At 42.4% G+C, this 24,257-nt stretch overlaps 1 protein-coding gene across 5 annotated transcripts in view; it reads left to right on the top strand.

Moving 5' to 3' along the window:
• The window catches only part of KIF13B (kinesin family member 13B), a 192,562-nt gene that overhangs the window by 128,886 nt on the left and 39,419 nt on the right, over positions 1–24,257 (top strand). For all 5 annotated transcript variants that reach the window (XM_032265370.1, XM_032265372.1, XM_032265373.1 and 2 more), the window contains 12 exons: positions 1,155–1,287; positions 4,814–4,960; positions 5,563–5,592; positions 7,489–7,588; positions 8,140–8,266; positions 8,993–9,048; positions 10,960–11,084; positions 12,947–13,123; positions 16,725–16,817; positions 20,522–20,674; positions 21,080–21,157; positions 22,447–22,500. In XM_032265370.1, the coding sequence (XP_032121261.1) occupies positions 1,155–1,287; positions 4,814–4,960; positions 5,563–5,592; positions 7,489–7,588; positions 8,140–8,266; positions 8,993–9,048; positions 10,960–11,084; positions 12,947–13,123; positions 16,725–16,817; positions 20,522–20,674; positions 21,080–21,157; positions 22,447–22,500 (1,273 nt within the window). The remainder of the gene's footprint in view (positions 1–1,154; positions 1,288–4,813; positions 4,961–5,562; positions 5,593–7,488; positions 7,589–8,139; positions 8,267–8,992; positions 9,049–10,959; positions 11,085–12,946; positions 13,124–16,724; positions 16,818–20,521; positions 20,675–21,079; positions 21,158–22,446; positions 22,501–24,257) is intronic.

Below are 24,257 nucleotides of genomic sequence, written 5' to 3'. Positions count from 1 at the left end.
GCCTCGGCCTCCCAAAGTGCTGGGATTACAGGCTTGAGCCACCGCGCCCGGCTGAGATTTTTTTTTTTCTTTTTTTTTTTGAGATGGAGTCTCATTCTGTCACCCTGGCTATAGTGCGACAGCGCAGTCTCAGCTCACTGCAACCTCTGCCTCTCAGGTTTAAGTGATTCTCTCGCCTCAGCCTCCCAAGTAGCTGGGCTACAGGCGCGTGCCACCACATCCTGCTAATGTTTGTATTTTTAGTAGAGATGGGGTTTCACTGTGTTGGCCAGGGTGGCCTTGATCTCCTGACCTCCTGATCTGCTCGCCTCAGCCTCCCAAAGTGCTGGGATTACAGGCGTGAGCCACTGTGTCTGCCCTGAGATTTTTTTTCTTGATTCTCTTATTGACCTGAGAAAAATACTTGGCAAATGACTGACGTATATGGCACTACCTTTGTCTATCTACAAAAAGACAACTCCTGTATTTGCTTTTTTTTTTTTTTAAGAGTTGCAGATTATTTTAGATTTGGGGGTACATGTACACGTTGGTTACCTGGGTATACTGTGTGATGCTGAGCTTTGGGGTACGATTGATCCTGCCACTCAGATAGTGAGCCTAGTACCCAAAAGGTACTTTTTCAACCCTTGCCCACTCCCTGCTCCCCACCCCTGGGAGTCTCCAGTGTCTATTGTTGGCATCTTTTTGTCCATGAATGTTCAGTGTTTAACTCCCACTTATAGGTGAGAACAGGGGGGTTTTGCTTTTTCTGTTTCTGTATTAATTTGCTTAGGATAATATCCTCAAGCTGTACCCATGTTGCTGCAAGGGACATGATTTTGTTGGGTTGTATTTTTTATGGATGTGTGCTTGCTGCTTCTGTACATCTGATTAGAATTTCCATTTTTTGAGCAATGACTTTGAAGTAGGTTTGTCATTTTATCTTTTTGAGCAAAGTAAAGGAGCCATTTCTAGTTCTGATATTTTAAATTTAACTTTGCTTTCCATTACATTTGCCAGTATGTACTTGTATGGTACTCACTGAACTACAGATCATTCTGAATTACTCTGTTGGGAGGTCATTTTCATTGTTAATTCTTATGTGTGTAGGATCCTAAGCTGCCTGTAATGAAATAGTAATGTATGATTGTCCAAGAACTTCACCTGTTTCCTAGATGGAGTGAAGTGACCAGGAAATTGGAATTCTGGGTTCAAATCTTGGAACAGAATGAGAATGGTGAATACTGCCCCGTAGAAGTGATTTCTGCAAAGGATGTCCCCACAGGAGGAATTTTCCAGCTACGGCAGGTAACAAGATTGTGAATGTTAATATTAGATTCTTTGGTACCAGAAAGCTTAATATTGGCTTCTTTTTAGCAGAAATGTTGGCGATAATGAAATCTAGACTGGCCAAGTCCATTTCTTATGTTAAAATTCCCCTATCTTGTGTGTCACAAGTATTGCTATTAAATTTTTTTTTCTTTTAATAAAGTAGAGACACGGGGATCTCACTTTGTTGCCCAGGCTGGTCTTGAACTCCTGGCCTCAAGTGATCCTCCTGCCTTGGCCTCCCATAGTGTTGGAATTACAGGTGTGAGCCACTGCTCTCAGCCAAGTATTGCTATTTATAATATTTTTAAAACCAGTTCTGTTAGTGTTAGGTAAGAAAGAGATAAGTTTTAAAGGAAAACTTAGAATTAATTTGTAGGACATAAACCAAACATATCAGACACCTTAGAACATTTATGAAGACAAGGAGAAGTGATGTGACTTGGCGGAAAGAATTAGCATTCAGACTCTCACATGATTGGGCTTAATTCTGGCTCTCCAGCATCCTAGCTTTCTGTACCTGAGCAAGTTCAATAACCTCTTGCCTTCACTTGTTCGGTAGTCACGATGATAACACCAACGTCAAAGGATTAGTGTGAGGATGAAGAGAGGTGTGTTTAAGCACAGGGCCTGACACATAGCAAGTGTTAACATAAATGCAGCTGGATAGAAACACAGACCAGAATCCACAGAACAGAGAAGGATGTCGGAGTGGCCACTTAACCCCCACGTGCATCTACAGAGTCTGTGCTGCCAACTAATAGTGACAGGCAAATTGTTAATTTAATTCGTATACATGATTTGGAATTTTTTTTGCTATCCTTGACATTAATACAATGTTTAGGTGACTCCCATGTTCTATGACAGTTTCCATACTTTAAAACAGAAGTAAAATATTAGAATCACTCTAGAAAATGAACGTAGAAAGCATTCAAAGCAAAACAGAGAAAATTAAAAGGTAAGAAAAATTGCTGAAATGTTTAAGTTTCTGAATGTTTTAAGAGGAGGACAATGATAAACACTTGTTCTCTGACCCCAGCAAATAAATTTTAGCAAAGTGAAAGGAGCTGAAATTAAAGCATGTGTTATACACATAAAGTCGAATTCTTAAGGGTGTGAAGAACATCTTTTTCTGAGGATCTGTTAAAAAAAATTTATCTTCTTCAAAGCCTTAGAAATTCATCTACTGGAAGGCAAGACTGGATAATTTTCTATGATTTAGTATAAATTGGATATTTAAATATTTATCAAACTTCCGATACTCTTTACTAAAAGCATTCAAAGAAATGTTGGGTTTTTCAGGAAAGGGCTTTTTGGAGGATATGCCTCTTTACCTTGATGCTGAAAAAATCATGCAAAGTCTGAAAGGGTTTTTCTTACATGATGGCAAAAACCACAATTACTTTTGCACCAACCTAATGTTGATGGCAAGAATAAAGACACAGAGGCCAGAAATTAGGTCCATCTGATTGAAAGTCATGTGGACAGGCCAGGCGCGGTGGCTCACGCCTGTAATCCCAGCACTTTGGGAGGCCAAGGCGGGTGGATCACGAGGTCAAGAAATCGAGACCATCCTGGTCAACATGGTGAAACCCCGTCTCTACTAAAAATACAAAAAATTAGCTGGGCATGGTGGCGCATGCCTGTAATCCCAGCTACTCAGGAGGCTGAGGCAGGGGTATTGCCTGAACCCAGGAGGTGGAGGTTGCGGTGAGCCGAGATCGCATCATTGCACTCCAGCCTGGGTAACAAGAGTGAAACTCCGTCTCAAAAAAAAGAAAGTCATGTGGACAATGAACTGGAAAGCAGAAAGGGAAGAGGTTGCAGAAGCTCGTGGCAGCTGCTTCGGAGGGTCTTGAATGTTGAATGCTCGGCTCATGTGACTGTAACATGTTTAGAAGTTGGGATGCATGTTCTTGAACAGGAAGGTGGCTGAGGACAACTGATTAGGTTAAACCATGTGAAAATCGCTGTTTTAGTTGAAACAAATGGTCAAATATCAGCAGTGACGAGAAGTTCTGTCTAATAGTTTATGTGTAGTTTTAAAAGTTTTTCTGTGGAATAGTAAACCATTCCCAAATCCTCTCCCTCCTCTCCTTATGAATCTTCCCTTAAAGTGCACATTTCACCCTTCACTCTTAGGCATACATTCAAAATAGATCATTTTGGAAAGTGCTTAGGCAAACCAAGCAAACAAAAGGTAGCTAATTGTAATGACAAAACTGTTTAGGCTATAAAATATTTTCTTTAAGACTTATCCCCCAAAATATGTGAGGCTTAGTCCTTGGTAATACTAATTTGGAAAACATCCATATCCTATCCATTCATATGGAGCTTGATAGGATCAGTGGTTGCCTGAGTTGGTTTTCCTGATCATGCAGAGCTCTTGGGAGCTAAAGTCTGATGGAAGAGGGCAAGGGTAATTGACTTGCAATTGAACATGTATATTCCATTTTTCAAATGCTGTTTTACATTGCTAAAATTTACAAATCAAGTTTGAAGTCAGTAATTTGGGAATACTGTGAATTCTCTTTTAAAGTATTAATTCATTGTAAATATATACCAGGTCCCACATAATAAACAATCTGAGCAATCATAATTACTGATATTGTATTTACTAATCATTATATTTATAATTATGTAACTATATAATTGATATATTAGTGATAATGTACTTACTGCTATGTCAGTAAATTAAATATATATACACAAATTATATACATAATACTGATATATTGACTGATATTTACACTTTCTGATACTGATTTATTTATATTTACTGATATTATATTTATATTTACTGGTACTTTATTCTTTATTATGTCATATGTTTTTCTACAGTAATACTTTAACAACTATATAGTGTTTCATTATATGTACCGTGGTTTATTTAAAGTTACCAATATTATACATTTAATTCATATCTAATTTTTTCTTTTTAGAAGTGCTTAAGATTTTTTATGTATATGCGTGATTATTTACTTAGCTTCCTAGAAAGTTGAATTGTTGGGTTAAAGGAACTTACACTTTTAACTCAAATTGCCTTGCAGAAAACTTGTACCCATTTAAATTTCCACTTACAGTGTATGAAATTGTTTCATAAACACAGGGCATTATTGGAAATTCCCCTTCTAAAAGATAATTGCCAGTTTAGGAAGTGAAAATAAAGGTGTATCATGCTTTATTTTAATTTGTATTTATTTAATTATCAGTCAGTTGAACTTTTTTATTGGCCAGTGTTTGCATTTCCTTTGTTAGTTTTTTTTAATGTTTCTTCTTATTGATAGCATATATAACCTTATATTTATTCTGTTTTTTAGCTCACTTAAGAGGGAAATGATTTTCCTGATTAGTTTTTGAATTTGTATTTTAATGCTTAATAAGATATGGTGACTGTGTCTGAATTAAACATTTTTTCTCAACATCAGCCTGTAGGGGTCTCTCTAAACCAAATTGTTCGATAGCAGGAAACTGATTTTAAGACTCTAAATTGTCTGTGACCCAGGGGCAGTCCCGGCGAGTTCAAGTGGAAGTGAAGTCGGTACAGGAATCTGGAACTTTACCCCTGATGGAAGAATGTGTATTGTCTGTTGGCATTGGGTGTGTCAAAGTTAGACCGGTCAGAGCCCCCAAAACTCACGAGACCTTCCATGTAAGTTTCTATACCTGTGATGTTCTTCTTGAAAGACAAAAATCAGACCAGAGTGCCTTTTGGAACCTGTATGAAAACTACTTTCTGTGAACAATTCTTTCCGTGAATCTCTTTGTTTACCTTTGCTGTCTTTTTTTGTATCATGTATTTTCATGGAATCACTGCATCGGACTGTATTATCGGTTTTGCTCTGGAGTAGGTGGCAAGCTGAGGGTTAAAACATCTCAGCCTCCCCAGATTCCACCGTGCCAGCTAGTGATTAACCTCCTCAACATCATCCCACCCCTCTGCAGAAACCCCCTACTGGCTTGTAAAGACTATTTGCCAGCAGGTGTTTGATTTCCCCTGGCGAGTGGGACTATAAACCCAGCAGGGAGAGCATTGTACTGGTTCCCGAAAAGGTCAAATGAGTGTTCACTTTCCTGTGAGCGGCTCCAACTTCCTGACAAGTATAAAACCCAGAGTGAGGATGTGGGTAGGTGGGAGGTGAAATTGTGTATTCAGCTGGAAAATATAAATTATGGGTAAAGAGATTGTTTAGCATAGCCTGATTCTTGGACAAATCAATAATTCAGTTCTATGTAATATATTTTTTCTTTTAGGAGGAAGAGGAGGACATGGACAGCTACCAGGTAGTTTAGCACCTGTTAGCCTCATCTCAAATAAGCATGATTAAAGTATGTAATTACGCATTCCTGGATCTCTCTATAGTGTTATTTAAGGATTAAACAATGCATACTGGTTTTTTTGTTGTTTTAAAGTAAAACAGAGTAGGAAACACTGAGTGTTGTTTCGTACACTGCAAAGTGTGTTAGGAGTGGGAAGTCATTTGAGATCCTTTTCCAAGCGTGGAGATCCCCAGCCAGGCTCCCTGAAGATCCTCTTCCCTGGACATTTTCTCTCCGGAGTGAGTCAGCACCCGTTGCCCTTAGAACAGCTGTCTCATTCTGAGCTTCAGTCTACCCTATGTGTTTCGCATTTTTTTAAGCCAGATCTTTCCTCCCTACTTCCTGGAATCATACAGCATTTAGGATTTTTTTTTTCCTTTCCTTTCTTTTCCTAACTTCTCCAGGATTCTGTTTCTGTCTGTGCAATTCCGTCTGTTAGTCATCATTCAGGACTGTGAGGGCTCTTTGGAGCCTGATGATGTCATCTGTATAGTCACTCTCCTGGTTTTGTGTCATTCTAATTTGATAGAAATGTCTGCTTTCCTATAAGTCACTGATAAAAACACTGTATCAGATAGGGTTAAATACAGAGTCCTGTGGCACAACAGTAGAGAATTGGTTGAAGCTGACATGAATCACTGTTCCTCGGATGTGATATTTGAGTCCTCTGTGATTTCACTGAAGCAGATGCATCGCACGTTTCTCCATCTTGTCCACAACAATGTCATAGGCTATTTGGTTAAGTGCCCTAGTAAAGTCCAGACACACAGTATCTGCAGCATTCCACTGACCTACCCAGTGTGGTAACCTTATTAGAAAAGGAAATGAGGTAAGATTGGTATACATGTAGGTGTTGACTGGTAGGGTAGTTATTCTGTTGATGATAACCCCTTTCCCCTCTTTCCCCCACCTGTCACCCCCCAAAATGCATGAAAACAAGTGTGAGAAGCATTTACATGTTGTTGTCTCTGAGAGCCTATGTTGACATATAGAAAGCAGAAGTTGCAAAAGTTGAAGGATTCTTCTGATTATTCTAAGGTATATAAATTGGAAGTTTTTTTTCTTTTTTGAGAGACAGTCTCACTCTTCCACCCAGACTGCAGTGCAGTAGAGTGATTTTGGCTCATTGCAACCTCTGCCTCCCAAGTTTAAGTGATTCTCATGACGGAGCCTCCCAAGTAGTTGGCATTAAAGGTGCGCACCACCATGCCCAGCCTATTTTTTTGTACTTTTTATTTTTGAGATGGAGTTTTGCTCTTGTTGCCCAGGCTAGAGTACAATGGCGCAGTCTCTGTTCACTGCAACCTCTGCCTCCCGGATTCAAGTGATTATCTTGCCTCAGCCTCCTGAGTAGCTGTGATTACAGGTGCCTGCCACCAGGCCTGGCTAATTTTTGTATTTTTGTTAGCAACGGGGTTTCACCATGTTGGCCAGGCTGGTCTCGAACTCCTGACCTCAGGTAATCACCTGCCTTAGCCTCCCAAAGTGCTGGGATTACAGGCCTGAGCCACTATGCCCAGCCATACTGGGAGATTATTGAGTCCTGTTTGTGGGTTTTATCCATTAAAGAGATCTTTTAGAAGGTTTTTATTGCAAGTCCTTAAAGTTCTACCCCCAAGCCATTAGAAATAAAACTGGTTCTGGATACCTGAAAATACCCTTTCTGCTCTAGAAAATAATGCTTTCAGTTCTGAAAATAGCTGTTTTTGAATTATGGGTGCAGTCAACTGGTGGTAGTAATAAAGAAACTATTGTATACTACCTTACCTTTCTGAAGTATAGTAGAGTAAGATAGAGCATCAGTTTCAGATAGATTATCTTGACATTGCAATGAATATGATTTTCCTTGCTTGCTTCCAGGATCGGGATTTAGAGAGACTTCGTAGAAAATGGCTGAATGCGTTAACAAAACGTCAGGAGTACTTGGATCAACAACTGCAAAAACTTGTCAGTAAACAGGGTAGGAAAAACAAATAGAATATTTTTCTCCCCTGCACATCAATGCATAATTAATTATTCTCCCTTTGTAGCCACATCAGTTAAGAGTCAGATGAACACATCAGTAGTGGGGATGGCAGGAGCAGACGAGCGTTACTCCTTGTTTATGTCATATCCTTTACTCAGCTGTCATATCTTGGTGTAGGTCTTCCTTCCACCTCCCACAAAGACAGAAAATACAGTGCGCAAAGCAAATGTGGTCCCTCAAAGATAACTTAAAGGTTATCTTTGGTTAACCTTTATCCATAGCTAACTTTTCTTATCCGGAGGGCTTGAGTCCTCTGACTCTGGACCAGTTACACCTGTGTAGTCCCTCTGTAGGCCTCCCAGGAAGTGAAGATGGCCTCTCTGTAAGAATCCACCTGACCTCCCTAGCTGTGGGTTAGTTTATCATCACCGGGGAGCACTCATCAGCTAATAAGAGAAATATGGGGAAATCCAGCCTTGACTCAGGACTAAAAGATAAATGGCAAGTGGGATTTTGGCATTGAATCCTCATTCCTGATGTTCTAGATAAAACAGAGGATGATGCTGACCGTGAGGCGCAGCTCCTGGAGATGCGGCTGACCCTCACTGAGGAGCGGAACGCGGTGATGGTCCCCTCTGCTGGCAGCGGCATTCCAGGGGCCCCAGCAGAATGGTATGAACCGTGCGGTGTATCTAGTGAGGCTCTGAACTCTCACCAAGCCACCTGCTTTTAGCTTGAATTTTACTTGTGCTGCGGTTAATGGAAGATTCATGATAGCATGGGGGGGAAATGTTTAAATAAAAGGAACTTTAACAGTTCCTATTTTCATGAGTTGAATACGGCCTAAAACTGTTTTATTAAATAATGTTGTTATTGGCCAAAGTCATTAAGATTTCTGAGAACTTAAATCAATATTTAGTACCACTGCACTTAGCATTAAAAAAATAGTTAATATGTTAATTACTTGGGTCATTCCCTTAAAAGACTGTTCGGTCATAAGAAAATTGCATCTCCACGTGATTTTGGTTTTGGTGCTGGCTTAAACTGTACTGTCAGCAAATGTTCTGTGCTACTTTATAGAAGTTAAAAATAGTAAATTTAGCCAGAGGGAGCCTTTAAGTATATCATTTTATAAGAAAGTAGGTTTAAAGCAGAGAACTTGACTATAAACAGGTGGGGGCGTCTTCCAAGGCTAAGTTCAGGCGTCGGCGTATGAAGTGGCAGCAGCCGCTGTGAGGGCTTTGCGGCCTCTCTGACACTGGATTAGAGTACAGCCAGGGCCAGGGTTATTACTGCCCTGCCCCGTAACAGCCCCGAATGCCATTACGGCTGTGTTCCTGCGTGCGTGCCGCCGAGAAAGTCGCCTGATTCAGATGCCATTTGTTCTTCATGTTTTAGGACCCCAGTGCCTGGGATGGAGACACACATCCCTGTTATCTTCCTGGACTTAAATGGTAAGTTAGGAGGTGTGTCCTGAAGGCTTAAAATTCGTGCCCACATAACATGCAGATTCCAACCCAGTTCATCATGAGGCAGTCCTGTTTCCCTAGGGCTAGAGCCAGTTTGACGTGTGCCCGCGTGCCCTGACAGACTGATTTGTGTGTCAGGCTCTCGTGTTGGTGACAGTAATCGGCGTGCTTCACCATGCTCCTCACATCTCATCCCTGCAGCTCATGGTGCCATGTGGATGCTCTACTGCCCCAGTGTTAGGATGGTAGCAGCATGTTGTTGTTGTTGTTATTTTTTGATGGAGTCTCACTCTGTTGCCCAGGCTGGAGTGCAGTGGCAAAATCCCAGCTCACTACAACCTCTGTCTCCCAGGCTCAAGTGATTCTCCTGCCTCAGCCTCCTGAGTAGCTGGGACTACAGGTGTGTGTATCACCATGCCTGGCTAATTTTTTGTATATTTAGTAGAGATGGATTTCACCATCTTAGCCACGATGGTCTCAATCTCTTGACCTCAGGTGTCTGCCTACTTGGCCTCCCAAAGTACTGGGATTACAGGCCTGGGCCATGACGCCCAGCTCTTCTTTAATTCTTAGGGAAAGACTTCTCTCTGGAAAGGACTACTAGCAATACTTACGAAGCATGTTTCCTTGTGGTGGTTTCTTAGCATTATCAAATAAATTTCTCACTTTTTACATAAGTTCTTGTGCCATTCATCCCTGTATTACCTGTTTTTTTTTTTTTAAAAATACTGTCATTTTTCTGATTACCACTCACCCCCATGTGAAATATTTTCGAGCTGGATACATTTTATGTATATTCTGCCTATAGGAATTCTACGTGTAGGATGGAAGATAGAAAATGGAAAGGTAGATTAAGGATCTAAAAATAAGTTAAAAGTCAACAGTTAAATTGCTAAAACATCTGCAGAACTGTGTATTAATATGAACTCTCCTCAGCAGATGAATGTGGCTCTCCTCTGGTTTCTTCCGCCCAGATGACAGTGAGATACAATCTCTGAGGCATTTAGGATCTCCTGCCACTTAGTTTATTTAGATGGAAGATTTTTCTTTGCATACAGAGTTAGAGAATAATACTGATAATACAGCCACTGTCTGTTCACCTGATGGGGTAGAAGTTGTTTTTTAATGTTTGCCCCAAGACTGTATCCTGCCATGGTGTTCTCCTGACCTTGTAGCCTGAGGGTGATTCTGGCCTGTTCTCAGTTAGGCTTCCTGGGTAGGTGAGGCCCTCGTGTTTGGGTGGGGGCAGGGATGTGAATAAGAAAATGGAAAAAATAAGCTTAAGGAAGATGTGTTAGTCTGGGGATTCAAGGGGGCGACCAGGACTTCGGTCAGCCTGGTACATGTTCTCGGTCCCCGCATGCCCACCTCCTAGGAAAGGATCTGTGGATGTGTGCTCATCAGCTCCAGGTGAAGGGGAGTAGGGAGGGCCAGGCTCGGTCCTGAGGAACCAGGGGGCCGTGGTGCAGCCCTTCGGTTTCCAGCCATGCAGCCAGTGTAACCTTCTGCTGAAGGTCACTGTCAGGTGCCTGGAATCACCCTTGCTCGTTTCTCATTCCTTCAGTGCACTAAACGGTAGGGAATTCGGGTTATAACTGGTCACTGACATTGATGAGATGATCCTGGGTAACCTCTTAGGTATCTTGGTTTCATTTGCCTTCTGTGTAAAGTAAGGCATAAACGTAGCAGATTGGATGAGATCATTTTTTGAGGCACTTTCTTATCTGTAAGATCTGTGAAGTTTTAAATGGTCATCTTCAGTGTCATGTAAAATATCCGCGCAAAAAGCAAATGAAATTTGAAGCAGAAGAATTTTAATAATCACACTGAAATTTAGCTGGTAGGGGTTATCCTTGAAAATGATCTCAGTATTTAATGGAGCTTCTTTGCTTTTAGCTGATGATTTCAGCTCTCAGGATAATCTTGATGACCCAGAAGCTGGTGGATGGGATGCGACCTTGACTGGGGAAGAAGAAGAGGAGTTCTTTGAACTGCAGATCGTGAAGCAGCATGATGGGGAGGTAAGGAAAGCATACCTTGGGAAGAGCAGATGAAAAGTGGTTCCTTAACCTCTCCTCGCGCTTTTTGAAACAGTTAATAATCATGAAACAGACAGTCATGCCAGTGCTTTACATTTCTCCAAATACATAAAGAAAAACGTTTCATCATGACTTCCAGAAGAATGGAGCTTGAACATCATAGTATATCAGTTCACCTTTTCCTTCCTTTCCTGGTAACTTGTACTGAGCTGGCGTGGGCAGTTTAGATCAGCAGCAGTCAGGAGCTTGAGGCTCCATTCCTCGACCGGTGAAAGATGGAAGCAGGGGCTGTGGAAGTGTATGGGGGTGAAATGGCACCAGGTTTGGGATTCACTTTGTTTAATTAGTTAGTTAGTTTGTTTGTTTGTTTAGATAGAGTCTTGCTCTGTCACCCAGGCAGTGCGCAATGGCAGGATTTTGGCTCAGTGCAACCTCTGCCTCCCAGGTTTAAGTGATTCTCCTGCCACATCCCCCTGAGCAGCTGGGACTGTAAGTGTGTGCCACCATGCCCAGCTAATTTTTGTATGTTTTTTTTAGTAGGGTTAGGTTTCACCATGTTGGCCAAGCTGGTCTCGAACTCCTGACCTGAAGTGATTGCCTGCCTTGGCCTCCCAAAGTGCTGGGATTACAGGTGTAAGCCATTGTGTCTGGCTGAGATTTGCTTTGAAATCCTTTTATAAGGACTTTTTTTTTTTTTTTGGGAGACAGAGTTTCGCTCTGTTTCCCAGGCTGGAATGCAGCGGTACGATCTCGGCTCAGTGCAACCTCCGCCTCCTGCGTTCAAGTGATCCTCTCGCTGCAATCTCCCAAGTAGCTGGGACTACAGGCGTACACCATCACGCCTGGCTAATTTTTGTATTTTTAGTAGAGACGGGGTTTCACCGTGTTGGCCAGGCTGGTCTTGAACTCCTGACCTCAAGTGATCCACCTGCCTCAGCCTCCCAAAGTTCTGGGATTACAGGTGTGAGCCAACGCACCTGGCCAGGACTACTTAAAAAGGAAGAGAATAGGTGAAGGCAGTATGGTGACATCTTGATTTTAATGGTGGTATCTGAGTGATGGGTATATCACGGGAGTTTATTTTCTAATTTTGAGTATGTTTGAAAAATTATGAATATTTTCAGGAAGGAAAGCTGGTATGTGATGCTTTGAGGACATATTATTACTTAGTAGTATCCCTAAGAAGCGCAACTTGAGTCTTAACAGTGAGGAATCAGTCTGACACATGCAGTGGCCATTCCTTCCATAGAGCTCTGGGCCAGCACCCTTCCAGTTCAGCAGGGGCAAGTGTCACCAGGAAGGGCTGAGCAGCTGTTGTGGATTCGAGTAGAACAGAGGGACTTGACAATGACAGGCAGTGTGTTTGAATCCATATTCAAACATTTGAATATGGATTCTATATTAAATGATAATGTATTGCTGTTAAATTTCCAGGATATGATCTGTACCTTACTTGAAAGGGGCTCAGCTAAAGTAATAATGTGTGTGTGTGTGAGCTGCGAGACGGAAAAGCACAAGTGGCCCAACTATAGCAGTTGGTGCATTGTGATGAGAGGGGTGTGGATCACTGGACTGAATTTTTGCAGCTTTGCTTGATGTTTGAGCATTTTTTAATACTAATTTTAAAAGTAAGCCAGCCAGGATCATCATGCTCCAAACTTTTCAGGTGAAGGTGATTGTGGCCACACTGCCCCACTCCATCATCTCTTCAGGGCCGCTGTCATGGTAGAACTTTGCTGGTGACTGGCACGTGCCCTTGCAGCCTGAGCCAAGGTGGTTTCCTTGAAAGAGTTTTCTGTTTCTGGAGAAGAGGGAAACCTATTTCCTTTCTGTCTTCTCTGCAGGCGAAAGCAGAAGCCTCCTGGGACTCCGCGGTACACGGCTGCCCTCAGCTCAGCAAGGGCACGCCTGCAGACGAGCGGCTGTTTCTGATCGTGCGCGTGACGGTCCAGCTCAGCCACCCTGCCGACATGCAACTGGTGTTACGCAAGAGAATCTGTGTCAATGTTCATGGCCGGCAGGTTAGTGTTGAGTGGAAGAAATGCTGTAACCACAGGTGCGACCCGAGGGCACGGCTGTGCAGTGCTTCCTCTGACCTTCTGTCCAAACAAGCTCCAGGAAGCGCTGAGCTTTTCTTTCTCAGGTGACTGCTGCTGTCCTGGACCCATGCTTGCATCAAGACCCAGATGTGTCACTTGCCCCTGAACAGTATTGTTAAACTGAATCTTTCTTAGAGCAAATTCACAAACCATGGTCATTCTTTTGGGTACCTCCCAGCCTGTCAGGGGCAAGGCCGGTGGTTTGGTTGTTGCCTTTTCATCTGGGCCCTGTAAAAAGGAGTTTCCTCAAAGACCAGCTGTTAGTTCATTAGGAGAGGGCTGCCTCCACTTCTGTTTTCAGACTTTTGTTTTTCTGTGAGATGGAGTTTCACTCTTGTCACCCAGGCTGGAGTGCAGTGGTGAAATCTCGGCTCACTGCAACCTCCACCTCCTGGGTTCAAGTGATTCTCCTGCCTCAGCCTCCTGAGTAGCTGGGATTACAGGTGCCCGCCACCACGCCCGGCTAATTTTTGTATTTTTAGTAGAGATGGGGTTTCTCCATGTTGGCCAGGCTGGTCTTGAACTCCTGACCTGTGGTGATCCACGTGCCCGGCCAGCCTTTTGTTTTGTTTTGTTTTGAAGAGATAGGGTCTTGCTCTGTTGCTCAGGCTGGAGTGCAGTGATGTGATCATAGCTTGCTGCAGCAGTCACCTCCTGGGCTCAGGTGATCCTTCCACCTCAGTCTCCCGGAAGCTGGGACCCCAGGCACATGCCACCATGCCTGGCTAATTTTTTGTATTTCTTGTGGAGTCCAGGTATTGCCATGTTGCCCAGGCTGCTTTCTAGACCTTTTACCTCTTGCAGTCTTTGATTTGTATATTTGGCTTTGGGATAAAAAGGTGAATGGGAAATGAGTGAGCCCAGTGCAATGGTGCACGTCTGCTGTCCCAGCAATTCAGGAGGCTGAGGCCACAGGATCACTTGAGCCCAGGAGTTCGAGTCCAGCCTGGGCAATGCATCTGAAAACAAACAAAAAGAAGTAATCTGTCCTTTAAGAGCTGAGTTGATTTGCACAGGTAGATACGTAACAGGCAGCTGCCCTCAGCCCGAGCTGAGCATGTGGTGCAGGTCCTCAGCACTTGTGGTGAGAATGCAGGTTAGAGAGGGAAGGATTCAGCCCAAGGGAGTTGGGGTTGGTGGGGGTATTTCAGAGAGGAGGGCATCATTTGAACTGGGACTAGGAATGGCATTGGCCAGGCAGAGGAGGAGAAGATGGAGTTCTGTGGATAGGAGGAAATACATGTGCAGAGAGAGTCGGGAGGGCAGGATGGGGCAGGCTTGGGGACCGCAAGGAGCACTATGTGCCAGGGATCCTGCCTGTGCCAAGGAGCATGGCTCTCCATGTAGTTGCAACTGGATTATGAAGGACCTTGTGCCATATGAAGGGGTTTAGTACAAAACTTCTAGATAAGAATTTAAGGCCAGGTGCACTGGTCACGCCTGTAATCCCAACACTTGGGAGGCCAAGGTGGGTGGATTACTTGAGGTCGGGAGTTTGAGACCAGCCTGACCAACATGGGAAAACCGCATCTCTACTAAAAATACAAAATTAGCCAGGCATGGTGGTGCATGCCTATAATCCCAGCTACTTGGGAGGCTGAGGCAGGAGAATCAGTTGAACCCAGGAGGTGGAGGTTGTGGTGAGCTGAGATCGCGCCATTGCACTCCGGCCTGGGCAACAAGAACAAAACTCAGAAAAAAAAAAAAAAAGAGAGAGAGAATTTAAATTCTTTCTGTTACTGGTTTTGCAAATATAAGGATTTGGGAGACTGCATCTGGGGATCCTTTTAACCGTCTTATCTCTCTTTTTTTTTTTGAGGCATTCTCAATACACTGACTAGAACCAGTACAGATGAAAATCTTTTCATTTAAAAGAGCACAGTGATGGTTGACAGACTCCTAGATGTAATCTCCACCCCTAAAAATTAATCTTTAGTTCCAAATGTCACACTGATATCAATCTTTGAAATGAAGACTGGCGGTAATGCCATTAAAATTGCAGCTCTTTAGCTTGGCAATCCAACATCAATAAAATCCAGGTCATGGGGTTAGCTATAGATGTATATGGTGTGCTCCCATTCACTCTTTCGGTCCCCCTTTTCTCATAAGTGTGTGAGGGTTTGAAAAAGACACACCGCTCATGGGGAGCATTTTGAAGAGTGATTTTCCATTTCATAATGAGACATCCTGGTTGCCAGGCCCTCAGACTAACCTGGCACCACCACCAGCCCCACAGGGTCCTTGGCAGAAAAGGTACATTATACAGTCACCACGTGTCACTTGGTTTTTGTTGTTTCTATTGTAGGGACAATAGGTTGCCATGTTTTGTTTTGTTTTTTTTTTTCCTGGTTGAAACGCTGTGGAAGTATTTTTAAGGCACACCATTTTCTTTATCAGTTTCAGGTATTTCCTTCTTAAGAATGGTCATGTGGAAAGCCCTCTTCTTATTTGTAACAAGAACAGGAGCTCCCACAGGACGCTCAAGCACACATGTCAGCTTCACTAATACCATACAAATGGAAAACCAAAAAGGAGAATAATGGTAGCATCCACATCTCCCTTCGCCACCCTAAGGACAGTGATCTCTGTACCTTGAATGTTCTAATTAGCCTTGGATCAGCACTGCAGGGCTAAAGTCAAGGGAGAAAAGCAGTGACATAAATGGTCTCTTTGCATTCTGAGATGCTATATTCTTTTTAAAAATTAACCAAAGATCATTGAATATGAAATAAGTTATCATTAGGTAGGTTTGTGAAATGATGTATATCCAAGACCACATAGCTTGGCTTTGCTATTTTCTTGGGGGCTTCACGTGTTTCTGCCATTCCTTTTGCATGGGGAGAAAGCTCAGTGCCCGTTTCACATTCTCTCCCCCTTACCTTTGTTCCCTGATGATATTCTGCTCTCATCCCTGCTCTCCCCAACCTCTGCAGGGTGTTCAGTCTTAGCAGCATCTCAAAATGAGTCATCTCTGCATTAATTCAACAGTTCAATTCCTAACTGTGCAAAGAGCGTAGTCAGCATAAACAATGACCGTGCACTCTTAAATCATTCCTCATAACGATCTTGCTTTGGTCAAGAATTTAATGGCTGGACTTGCCAATATTCATGGTACAAGATGTCCATCGTTCTGGGGAGGAAAAAAGTGTAAGCATCACCAGTCCTTGCTTCCATCTTAGTTAGAAGGTCATTTTATTGTGTGGAACTCAACAAGCTTGTATTCCTGTAGCTAAATGCTAAGCAGCATTCATCCATATGCCTACTGCCAGCTTACAGTCTTGGTCTGTATGTTTCCTGTGTTGCGTGTAGGGCCTGTCACACATGGTGGGCCTCGAGTAAGTTGGTTTCATATCACAGGACAACGCTGAGGAAACTGTACTTGGTGATTTCACTTGCTTAGTTGGAAACGTGCTCTGTTTTCTCATAGTGAGAATGAACCAGTATGTTTTAAGCCGTCTTGTGTTAATATAAACTCAGTTTTTCAGGTGGGAAATCATATATCTTCTATTTTGTTTTTCTCCAGGGTTTTGCACAGAGTCTCCTAAAAAAGATGTCTCATCGAAGTTCTATTCCTGGCTGTGGAGTGACTTTTGAAATTGTCTCCAATATTCCAGAGGTGAAGGATATACAATTTAATTTACTAAAAATAAACACTTTAAAAGAGTCAACTCCCTGAAGAGTGACTTACCCAAGACATAAGTATGAAGTGAAAGTGTATGTTTAGGGAAGCTATAGATTTTTATGGAATTTTCTAATATCCACTCATAGTAAAATGTACTTGTGGTTTTAAAAGTTTTAGTATTTTGTTGGAAAACTTTCACTGGAAAAGCAAATCAACACCTTTTTACACAGAAGATGACAGAAGAGAAACATATTGTACCCAGGATGAGAAGCAGCATAGCGTAGAGATTCCACTTGGATCCTGAAGTCAAACAGAAATCTGTTTCTGTCATTTATTAGCAAAGTAAACTTGGATAATTTACTTTGAGCCCATATATATATAATATATATTATATATATATATATTTTTTTTTGTCAAATGGGGTTAGTAATACCTTCCACACAAAGTGGGTTTTTTTGTTTTTGTTTTTGTTTTGAGATGGAGTCTCGAACTGTTGCGCAGGCTGGATTGCAATGGCACGATCTCAGCTCACTGCAACCTCTGCCTTCTGGGTTCAAGTGATTCTCCTGCCTCAGCCTCCCAAGTAGTTGGGTTTATAGATGCCTACTACCATGCTCGGCTAATTTTTTGTATTTGTAGTAGAGATGGGATTTCACTGTTTTGGTTAGGCTGGTCTCAAACTCCTGTCCTCATGATCCACCCGCCTCAGCCTCCCAAAGTGCTGGGATTACAGGGTGAGTCACCACGCCCAGCCTGCATGAGGATCAAATGAGACAGTATATACCAATTGATGTGCATGTACTAGAGAACATGTTATCGCTACTATTGTTGTTACTATGATTATTATGTTATTAGTACTGTTATTTACCTGTCTGAACTCATTGAGATATTCAGACGATTCAGAAAAGCAGAGCTTAAATTGATCCCTGGTAGAAGCTTGATGGAAGATGCGGTGTATCCATGCTTCCTAAGAGGTGTCCTGAACTAGACGTGTATTCATTCACCCAGGCACCGGCACAGTTGGGAAATGGGGCATCCCTTGCCAGGCCAGGAGAAGTGAGGGTCCTAGGGAAAGGACTCTGAAAAGAGTAAATTCCTTCTCCCACCCTCACCCTAAAAGAGCAGGGCATAGGCAAAGGGGTGGACACTTTGCGTCCTCAGGGGATGGAGAAGTAGGGGTGAAAGACATCAGAGGACACCCCTCCTCACCATGCCATCAACACCAGCGCCAGTTCCTGTCATTTCAGGGCTTAGGATTTGTCCATTGATTATGTTGAGTATTTGAACAATAGGCGAACAGTTTATATTTTAACACAGAGATCAGCTTTTGGAGAAGAAAAATACTACACAGTACTTAGGCTTTGTTTTAGCTCTCTTGTGTTGCAAAATGCTTTTCCCTCTCAAGTCATGTTGGAGAGTAACTGGTTTTTCCCTGGATCTTTAAAGTGGTAGATTTGCTTAATAAATATTAACCATCCAATTTAATTTGGAGTTTGCAGAACATATAAAAATAGAGCCTGCTTGCAGAGTTAGTGGTCGCACAGTCTTGGATCTATAATAGATTACTCGGTGTGCTTCATTCACTCTTGTTTGTAAGATTTAAAACGAGTGTACGTCTATGTCTAGCTAGAGACTTACTGTTTATTCTCTGTATCTAAACGTTTTCTATGTGTTCCAGTTGTTTCAGATCTTATCTCTCTAAATGGCTTGACTGCAGTTGAGAAACAGTGACTGTTTGAGGGAACTGTCTTCAGTTCTTCTTTTCTCTCTCCATTTCCCTCTCCTTTTCCTTCTCTCCCACTGAGTTTCTTACTCCTTTTAAAAGTGCTTTTATTCTCCAGGTTTTAAAAAGGAAGAAATAAGGGGGGATCAGCTTGAAGATAAACATCACCTCATGATTGCACTGTTAATTAGCTAAATAGCCAAACTGGCAAACATTGTTTCCACATTATCAAATCTTGATAAAGGCAAAATAAAACATAAAGCTGATTGTATAAAGACTAGACCTAAAAACAAAAAGATTCCTTAGTAGGCAAGTTTCATCATGTAAAAGCCCTAAAAATTCCTTGTGTTCTGTATCACAAAAGCCGTTAGGGCATCATGGCCAAAAGAAGTGGTCCAGGCCAGAGGCAGTTTCTTTCTCCTTATAAAATTAGGATAATGTCTATTTTCTTTAGACACAAGTATTCTGTATTGCGGTGAAAAGAATACTCTACCAGGAGACACGAGACCTCAGTTCTGGCCTTGACTCTTGCCAGTTGTGTGGTCTTCCTCTTGTTATCTAGGAAATAAGGATAAGTCCTTCTTTTCATGGTTATTATGAGGTTCAAATGAATTACTGTGTGAGACAAAAGATTTTGTGAACTGAAGCCATCTACAAATCCTCCCATATTTTATCTGTTTTAAAACTCATTTAAATTTTTAAAAATATCTTTGAAGTTATAATGTGTCTTATAATTGATGGTATCTTAAAATTAATTAGCAGAGGTTTTTTTTATCCCCTTAATTGTGTATAAAATATTTTGTCTTACAGTTGATAGCATTTCAGATGCAGTGGCATATGGATACACATTTTGTAATTTTGGCATTATTATAAGAAATTTACAAGTGAATAAAGTACCTGATTTTCCCTGAGAAAAGTAATTTGTTAAGAACCCACTTTGTGGCTGGGTGCAGTAGCTCACACCTGTAGTCCCAGCACTTCGGGAGGTCAAGGTGGGTGGATTACAAGGTCAGGAGTTCGATACCAGCCTTGCCAATAGGTTGAAACCCCGTCCCTACTAAAAATACAAAATTGGCCAGGCATGGTGGTGGGCACCTGTAGTCCCACCTGCTTGGGAGCCTGAGGCAGGAGAGTTGCTTGAACTCAGGAGGTGAAGGTTGCAGTGAGCCAAGATCATGCCACTGCACTCCAGCGTACGCATCAGAGCACGACTATGTCTCAAAAAAAAAAGAAAACACCCCTTTGCTTGAAATAACTAAATACATTGATAAAGCCTGTTTCTGACTATGTGTGTCCCATTTGTATGCACGGCTAGCTCCTGTCCCAGGATTGGGGATGGGTTGTACCAGAAAGCTCAGTGCAGGAGAACCGACCTAGAAAACCTCTCCTTGGTCGGCTCGAGGCCTTTGGCCTCTGCCACTTGAGCAGAAAATTGAACCCAAGCCGCCATGTTCTGTTTATGTCATTTACCCTGGGCTGTGTTGTGGCAGGGGCTGAAACCCTGTGTCCACTAACATCTCTATACCAGGCCTCCTCCCTGGGAGGCAGCTTGGTTCCCACCCTGTGTGGCAGCCACCGCAGCGCCTCTTTCCTTTCTCTGTCCCTGTGGAGTTTGAGGGCAGTGGGTAATGTTCCTGAAATACTGTTTCTATGGTGGTTACATTTCTGGCTAGTCTACAAAATTGTTTCTAACTAGTCATGGGTTTTTTGCAGTGGGAATGTAGTAGAGATCAGTTTTGTTGAGCATGTGCTGTGTTTCAGCTACTCTGTTTAAATTAACCAGGCTTTCAAGTAAACCTAGTCACCTGATCACCTTTCATTATTCCCATGGAAAAATGCATTGGCGTTCCAAAGCTGACTTTAAAATGGAATACGTTCTGTGCGTGTGTGTGTGTGTGTGTGTGTGTGTGTGTGTGTGTGTGTATGTGTGTGTAGATCAAGAAACTTTTATAACATATAACTTTGCGCTCCTCAGGACGCCCAGGGAGTGGAGGAACGAGAAGCATTAGCACGAATGGCAGCCAATGTTGAAAACCCAGCTTCTGCTGACTCAGAGGCTTATATTGAAAAGTACCTGAGGAGCGTGCTGGCGGTAGAAAACCTCCTGACTTTAGATCGCCTGCGGCAGGTTAGCAAACCATGTGGATAGGGCGGGCAGCAGAGCCCTGGTGCAGGCTGAGTCTGTGTTTGACTTTGTAATTCAGTGTTGTTGCGTCTGAACATTTGAAGAGCTCACTCTGATGAACTTTGAATCCAGAGTGATTATAATTGGGTCATCCTGTCTTACAAAGTAACAGCCTTTATTTATTTAATTTTAAGAAACTGTTTATGGGTACCTAGTAAATGTTTGTACTTAGGGAGCATGTAAGCTGTTTTGATACAGGCATGTAATATGTAATAATCATAACAGCTCTATTGAAATAGCCAGGAATGTGTGTGTATCAATGGCAGATGCACATCTGCTGTACATGGTGTTGCTTTCGTGGTGTGTCTCTTACTTGTCTTTTTCTTCTGTATGTTTTCTGATCCACAGGAAGTTGCGGTGAAGGAACAGCTAACAGGAAAAGGGAAGCTGAGCAGGAGGAGTATCAGCTCTCCAAATGTGAACAGAGTAAGTGTGTGGAACCCAGTCCTGTGCTCTGCTTGGGACCTCTCTCCTCTCCTCTTTTCTTGGGTAACTCTTCTCCACCCATCAAACCCCATCTCCAAAGTCCTTCCCTTCCCAGGACTGATGTCAGGGCCGCTGGTCTCGACCCCTATTGGCTCTGTGCACCTCTGCCCTCTTCCTACTGATACTGTAAGGGAAATAACACTTAAATACATTCCACGTGTTTCTTCTCTTCCAGTCACTACTGCCGAGCACCCACTGAGGTGTTCAGTGAATGTTAACCAAACCAAAACTAGCCAAGTGCCCATGGCAAGCCAATGCCATTTTCTGGGCTTAAGTTATTTTTAGGTTGAGAAGCAGTCTGGTCTCAGTTCACAGACCAGTTGTTCACAGGACAGCCAGGGTGGTGTCCGTGCGTCAGATATATCGGGCTGTTTCATAACAATGGCTTCAGCTGATTGTTGTTTTTAAAAACATAGATATAATTTATGTGCATATTGAACATGGGAATAATTATTCACAAAGATATACTCTTGGCCCCTTGACGTATTTCTCTTTTCCTCATTTTTGATGAAGATGTGGATATGAAAAGTGACACTTTCATCCTAACTTCACACCGAGAGAAGTCACAGCACAAGCATGGTGAGAAAGGGCAGCTGACCTTAGCCTTAGCGCCTGAGAGAGGAGAGAGAGCGATCCAGAGTGATTGTAATTGGATCATTCTGGTTTCATGCTGGGGAGTCACGAGGCCACAGCATGGCTGCTAAGGATGTCACCAACCATCTCAGACATTTAGGAAGATCACTTTAACTCAAGAAAGATAATGTCTCATTTCTTCAGAAAATGATATATTAAAATATACTGACACATGCAGACATTGAATATTTGAGATCTAGTAGCTTAAATAGTTTGTGAGTGTATTTACAGTTGCTACAGATACCCAGAGGAAGGAATCATAAGCTCAGGCCATGGTAAGATAACCAGTAACCTGGTATCTTTCACACAGAAGGAAGGGATCACCCAGTGGGAGATCCCTTGTTCAGGTCCAGGCGGTTATGACCTCAGTGTGAACTGAATATCCAGAATTTACAGGAACCTCTCATCTGAAAGTTGTTCATAACCAATTCAATGTTCGTAATGTCCCAGAGACCACTAGTGTGCAGCCTTCATCTTGCAGCCTCCCTGCTGCCACCCAACTTGACGTTTGATTGACTGGGTTGGCAAAGGCTGGCACTGCCTAGACCACGTGTTGATGCTCTAATCCATAAAGAACTAACTCCCTTTTCTTTCAGTTGTCTGGAAGCCGACAAGATCTCATTCCATCATACAGTCTAGGCAGCAACAAGGTAGGTGTCTTTAACTATTTCTATCAGTTTTAAGGCCTATTTTCAACTTTTATCTTCTCAAATCTCAGGTTATTTTTGCAAGCCAGAATTTCCCCTACTCACATCTGTATTATGTGAAACTTACTGGAAAGTGTTTAGAGTTCATTTCTTTTAATCTGCCAATTAAAATAAGGTTTATTAGATTTTCTGACTACTGGGGTTGAAAAACAATTTTTCTGCTAAAGCTTGTACTTCTGTCTAAATTTTCTATTTCTGTTAGAAAAGAAACTTCAAATCAGGGTTTTATAGTGAAGTATTGATGTGTGATGATTGAAAATTTATGAGAAATAAAAGTATATCTGAAAGTCAACATTATTGTGAGAAGAAAAAGAGAATGGAAATTTCGTTTGCTGGAATTTGTTGACTGTAATAGAGCGTTCTCTGTTTAACAGTTTTAAGCATAGAGAACTCATTGTTGTTTACTTAAAAAAGGTTAGTGCTCCTTGAAACTGTCTTACCTGGGCCCCACACCTGACAGTTTGTGTGTGTCACTTTTGAGGGGTCTGGTTAGATGTTGGCACTGCCAGCCGTGTGCAGTGTGCCCCATGTTGATTTGCAGCCCTTGAGGAGGTCAGTAGTGGCTGTGGTCTTACGAGATGGTCTGATATGAGGGAGTTGTTTTCGAATCTACAAAGCGGAGTGACAGAAATTGGCTGCTTCATGACAATTCTTAAAGCTGGGTGGGGTTCATTATGCTATTTCTATTGTTAATTATTCTACACTTTGCTTTTGTGTATGTTTGACATTTTCATTATAAAAACTTAAGAACAATGAAGATGAAGTTGATGCGTTAATTAGGCACTTTTTTTTTTTTTTTTTTTTTGAGAGGAAGTTCTCTTCCTGTTGCCCAGGCTGGAGTGCAATGGCGCCATCTCAGCTCACTGCAACTTCTGCCTTCCAAGTTGAAGCAATTCTCCTGCCTCAGCCTCCACAGTAGCTGGAATTGCAGGCACCTGCCATCATGCCTAGATAATTTTTGGATTTTTAGTAAAGACAGGGTTTAACCATGTTGGCCAGGCTGGTCTCGAACTCCTGACCTGACGTAATCTGCCTGCCTTGTCCTCCCAAAGTGCTGGGATTACAGACTTGAGCCACTTCTCCCACCTGGAGACTCTTTTTTAAGATCTAGATTATTAGTAGTTTGCCTACACTAGGATACATATGTATGTTTATAGACATACAGATTGCCAGCTCATCCGTTCGCTGAAGCCCTGCGTGGACATGGGTTTCTCTAAGTGTGCTGAAGTTTATGCCTGTTTATACTCCTCCAGTGATAGGTTTGATTAGCTGTAGCTTAGTGTCAGTCTTGATTACCTGAAGAGAGCAGAGTTTTTGAAAATTGATTGTACATGATATTTTAATGTAAATAAAATATCTTAAGGAAAAGATAAGAAAAACATGACTTTCCGTGTGTTTGGGGAAATGTGCCTAACCTAAATCTCCAATTATAAGTTCCTTGAAAGAACTGGCCGGGCCTGTAATGCCAGCACTTTGGGAGGCTAAGGAGGGTGGATCACCTGAGGTCAGGAGTTTGAGACCAGCCTGCCCAACATGGTGAAACCCCATCTCTACTAAAAATACAAAAATTAGCTGAGCGTGGTGGTGCATGCCTGTAATCCCAGCTACTTGGGAAGCTGAGGTAGGAGAATTGCTTGAACCCAGGAAGTGGAGGTTGCAGTGAGCTGAGATTGTGCCACTGCACTCTAGCCTGGGCAATA

Source organism: Sapajus apella, unplaced genomic scaffold, assembly GCF_009761245.1.
Source record: "Sapajus apella isolate SASKATOON/1434 unplaced genomic scaffold, GSC_monkey_1.0 scaffold150, whole genome shotgun sequence".
Classification (NCBI taxonomy): Eukaryota; Metazoa; Chordata; class Mammalia; order Primates; family Cebidae; genus Sapajus; species Sapajus apella.
The sequence above is the reverse complement of the archived record's forward strand: the minus strand, read 5'-3'. Positions and strand labels throughout refer to the sequence as shown.